The 5032-nt window shown below is 54.3% G+C and overlaps 1 protein-coding gene across 1 annotated transcript; it reads right to left on the reverse strand.

The window, feature by feature from the left end:
* Nucleotides 1-598: 598 nt before the first annotated feature.
* LOC130195685 (uncharacterized) lies at nt 599-4440 on the reverse strand. Its single transcript, XM_056417353.1, has 2 exons — nt 4378-4440; nt 599-2269 (listed from the first exon to the last, which is right to left on the reverse strand). Exons 1-2 carry the CDS (start codon nt 4438-4440, stop codon nt 599-601), a joined length of 1734 nt encoding a protein of 577 aa, XP_056273328.1.
* Nucleotides 4441-5032: the final 592 nt, after the last annotated feature.

The following is a 5032-nucleotide window of genomic DNA, read 5'->3' on the forward strand; positions in this document are numbered from 1 at the left end:
ACAAAGGCGTTAACTACAAGTAAATATTTTAGTGCGTTAATCGCGCCAAATTAATCGCCAGATAGATTAACGCTGCTAACGCTGACAGCCCTAGTTAAAATCCTTTTCATCCCGGTCCTTAACCCCTTTACATAAAAGCTATCCCCGCTTATCCAACTCCATCCTCCTGAAACACCCCCGTGTTGAGGATGACTCTACTGAGGAGACCTCTGTCTTGGTTCAGTTCAGCTCTGAAGGCGACAGAACGCCGAAGTTCACAGAAGGAATGTCTAATCCATACCATAATAAGCCGCCTGCCCTCAATGCAAATCACGGATCTTAATGAGGTCTTCAGGAGTGTTTAGGCCAACAGAAGGTGACGTTATGAATCAGAGTCGCCGCAGCAGGAGGAACCGTCGGGGTTCACCTTGCACAGTCGCTGAAGTCTCGCGATTTCATGAGATCACGCGAGAATTGCAAGATCTCGAATCACGCTTTAAAAGAACCGCCTCATATCTGGCCTCAGTCATGAACAATCAGCGCCCGCTCACCGCGCTGTGGGCGTGGCTTAGCTGTGGGCGTGGTTTAGCTGTGGGCGAGGCTTAGCTGTGGGCGAGGTTTAGCTGCGGACATGGGAGTGGGAGGCGTGGTGGAGGCGTGTGGAGGCGTGTGGAGCCGGGGAGGCCGTGTGGGAGGCGTGGTGGAGGCGCAGAAGCGTAGAAGGGAGGCGTGGTGGGAGGCTGTGGTGAGGCTGTGTGGAGGCGTGTGAAGGTGGAGGTGTGGAAGCGTGGTGGAGGCGTGGAGGTGTGTGGAGGCGTGATGGAGGCGTGATGGAGGCGTGATGGAGGCGTGATGGAGGCGGTGAGTGGAGGCGTGGAGGCGGTGGGAAGCATGTGGAGGCGGTGGCGTGGAGGCGTGTGGAGGCTGTGGGAGGCATGTGGAGGCGTGTGGAGGCGTGGTGGAAGGCTGTGGAGGCGTGTGGAGGCGTGGTGGAGGCGTGGTGGAAGCGCAGGAGGCGTGGTGGGAGGCGTGGTGGAGGCGTGAAGGCAGGTGGAGGCATAGTTGGAGGCGGTGGTGGAGGCCGTGTGGGAGGCTGGTGGTAGAGGCGGTGGAAGGAGGCGTGTGGAGGCTGTGTGGAGGCCGTGGAGGCGCGTGTGGAGGCGTGGGAGGCGTGGAGGGGCGTGTGGAAGCGGTGGAGGCCGTGGTGGAGGCGTGTGGAGGCCGTGGTGAGGCGCAGGAGCCGTGTGGAGGAGTGTGGAGGCGTGAGGAGGCGTGTGGAGGCGTGTCGAGGCGGTGGGAGGCTGTGTGGAGCCTGTGGAGGCGTGGTGGAGCCGTGGTGGAGCGTGTGGAGGCGGTGGAGGCCGTGGTGGAGGTCGTGTGTGAGGCGTGGTGGAGGCGCAGGTGGAGGCGGTGGAGGCGGTGGAGGCGTGTGGAGGCGCGGTGGAGGCGTGGGAGCCGTGTGAGGCGTGGTGTGAGGCGTGTGTGAAGCTTGTGGAAGCGTGGTGGAGGCGTGGTGGAGGCCGTGTGGAGCCCGTGGTGGAGGCGGTGGAGGCGGTGTGGAGGCGGTGGAGGCGTGGAGCCCATGGTGAGGCGGTGGAGGCGTGTGGGAGCTGCTGTGAGCCTGTGGTGGAGGCGTGTGGAGGCTGTGAGCCAGGTGGAGCCGTGGTGGAGGCGTGGTGAGGAGCGGTGGTCGTGTGGAGCTGCGGTGGTGAGGCGTGGTGGGAGCCGTGGAGCAGTGGAGGCGCAGGAGGCTGTGGTGGAGCCCGTGTGTGGAGGCGTGGAGGCGGTGGAGGCGTGTGGAGGCGCAGGAGTCAGAGCCGTGGTGGAGGCGTGGAGGCGGTGGAGGCGTGTGGAGGCGTGGTGTGGTCGCGGTGGAGCTTGTAGCGTGTGGAGGCGCTTGTGGAAGTTGTGGAGGCGTGGTGGAGGCTGTGGTGGAGGCCTGTGGAGGCCCGTGGAGGCGCGGTGGAGGCGTGGAGGCGTGGTGGGAACGGGAGCGTGGGAGGCGGGGAGGCGGTGGAGGCGTGTGAGGCGTGGGAGGCGTGTGGAGGCGAGGCAGGAGGTGTGGAAGCGTGGAGGCGTGTGGAGGCGGTGGAGGCGCAGCGTGGTGAGGCGTGTGGAGGCGGTGGGGAAGCGCAGGAGGCGGTGAGGTGTGGAAGTGGAGGCGGTGGAGGCGTGTGGAGCCGCAGAGGCGCAGGGAGTGCTGGTGGAGGCGCAGGGAAGGCGTGGAGGCGCAGGTGCAGGAGGCGGTGAGCCAGTGGTGGAGGTGGAGGCGAGGCGTGGAGGCGCAGAGCTGAAGACGACACGCTTTCGACTGAACAAAGCACACCTCAAAATGAAAGAATGTTTTAAACTTCCTCTCTGGATAAGATTATCTTTTAGTTTTGAGCTCTGACATTTACGGGAGATGTACAAAGACATGTCCTGACTCTTGCTCCGAATTGTTTTTATTCGTACGGTCCTAAACTCTATTCTTTGGTCATTACTGTGAATACGCAGCAGCCCCTTTGAGGTGCGCGTTGGTGTGAAATAAATCAATTGTTTTCATTATTTGGTTTTAATTGTGAGAATGAAGAGCCTCACATGGCGGGTCGTGGGGGGTTCTGGATCCTCTGAGCCCTCACACCACCACAACAACATGTCCTGCTACTTGGTTCAGATGATGTGATCACAGAGACCACCCCCACCTCCCCGGCTCAGCTGTTAAGAATATGTTCAAATTACTAATTTAATCACTGGTCATTGAGGTAATCTCTCCTAAACACACATTACATGTGTCACAGTCATTACGGTAGTTTGGGCATAATGGCTCTTTTGTGCTTTTATGATCTTTACGGTCTATTAACACACCGTCTTCTCTTTGATTTCAAAAGAGTTTTGTTTTAAGTAGATGAATTCAAATTTAATTACAACCAGTTTAAACCTGGTTTGCCTCCAGCATGTCGATTTCACTCTGGAGACGTCGGGATTTATTTATGCTGCTTTCCTTCTTAACGCTCTCTATCTGTTTCTTTTCCGCATCGCTTTTTTTGTTTGGAACTGATCACTTACAAGCAATTTAGTCCAACAGCATTCATTAGACACTGACCCACACACACACACACACACACACACACACACACACACACACACACACACACACACACACACACACACACACACACACACACACACACAGCACACACACACACACACATTCACGGTAAGTCCTTGATTAGTTTAATAAGATTATTACTATCCTAAGTACTGTATTCTTAATATGCAGCCGGTCTTATGCATTAATACATATAATATATAAAGATATATAATACATATATATATAATATGGATAATATTGCCCACAGGACAAAGACACATCGACCTTGTCTTCAAATATAAGACGAGAAAAGGGCCAACCTCCAGCATGTGAAGATTCATTATTTTCTTCATCTTTCAGCGGACGCTGTTTGATGGATGAAATCAGAATATAATAAATACAATCAACAAGATTTAAAGTACCCAACAGAGCAGTCAGGAAAGAAATATGATCAATGAGATTACCAGACAGGACCCCAGGTTCTGCCGAAAGACGCCTCCCACGGAAGTGCCCTGAACGTGTGGCCTCTCCTGACCACCAGGTGCGACCCATCTGGCTGTATAGAAGTCTAAAGTCATGTGCAGCTGTAGCCTCTCCTGACTACCAGGGGGTTAATTCTATTGTAGGAAGTTCATGCTTCATGTGTTAAAGCTGTGCATCTCTCTCCTGACCACCAGGGGGCGACTCCTCCTGAAGCTACAGATGCCTGTGTCCTTTGTGCAGTCTGCTTTAGGCGGGGCCTCCTGCAGATTGGATGGTCTAAGCTATGGTGTACGCCACTCCTAACTCGCTCATTGGTTGCACAATAGCTGACTTTGATCGAATCCAAGATGGCGGCGGAGAAACTGTCGTGATCAAGTGAAATAGTGGAGGTGAGACTGATGGACCCACAGAATGTTTCTTTCAGTTTTGAGTTAAAGGTAATTCACCCCAGCTGTCTTTTTAATAACTATACAATAATGCAGAGAAGAAGTTGCCCACGGAACTAATGAAAAAGACGGTTTTTTCTTTGTTTTATACCCAAACATGTTTATTGTTGTCAGGTCCAGAAACTCTCTCTCTGGACCTCCTGTATTATCGTGACGAGCAGACTGCTAATTTGATGACATCATTTAGAGAGCCTGATAACTCATCTTAAAGCCCCGATGTTTTTTCATTAGCCCGAATGTTAACCAAAAAGAAAAAGATTTATACACAAGTGGTTAACACTCCAGGTCGCACGTAAACGTCATTCACCCAAACATGAGCCGACTGGCAGCAGGCGTACGGCCAGCAAGCTGCTGTCTGAGAGCAAGGCCGGCGTTCATACATTTCGTTAAGTTTACCTCTCTGCTGCTTCCAGCGCCGCCGCCCATAACGCGCATCGTTTCAGCGTGATACGCGGACATAGTCCGGCACACAGGCGAGCACACTCACCAGCCCCTCGTCGTGACAACGCTCGCACTGGCGCGTTTCCCGATGTATCCAAACTTAGAGATGCGCCTGTTGTGAGCATTAAATATACTTTAATGATTACACTTGCTGTGATTGCAGGCGTCAACAACTGAATTTCTGACCCTCCGGTTCGCTAGGGGCGCTAATGCATCTTTAACGTCGCCGGCCTGTCGCCACCGACGTCGTACAGGCTTGAACTCGGGCTTGCCGTCCGTCCACCGGATGTTGAGACGGTTCTGTTCCACATTCGCTGACCAGTTTCTGCTCTGGGACTTGGAGAGACAACAGTTCAACTTATTGTTCTTCACAGTACCGATACGCCAGGTAATCTTGGTAACGTTGCAAGCAGCGAACGAGCCCGGAGCAGCGTGAGCCCCATGTAGCTGCCGGTCCCTCCAGCACATGAGCCTCCGACTACGACTCTGACGGGTACTCGTCCACTGAAGACGCGGACTACGTCCCATCAGGTGAGCACCTGCGGAAGGTTCTGTCCCCGGACGGTTCCGCGTTCAGCCCGCGCACCCTGCCGACTGAAGTGTAGCATGT

The sequence above is a fragment of the Pseudoliparis swirei genome, chromosome 6, assembly GCF_029220125.1.
Source record: "Pseudoliparis swirei isolate HS2019 ecotype Mariana Trench chromosome 6, NWPU_hadal_v1, whole genome shotgun sequence".
NCBI classification, from domain to species: domain Eukaryota; kingdom Metazoa; phylum Chordata; class Actinopteri; order Perciformes; family Liparidae; genus Pseudoliparis; species Pseudoliparis swirei.

Coding starts and splice junctions, on each gene's coding strand:
- LOC130195685 (XM_056417353.1), bottom strand. CDS start 4,440: ATGTCCGCGTATCACGCTGAAACGATGCGCGTTATGGGCGGCGGCGCT. Junction 2,270..4,377: donor GCGCTGGAAGCAGCAGAGAG/GTAAACTTAACG, acceptor TGTCGTCTTCAG/CTCTGCGCCTCCACGCCTCG.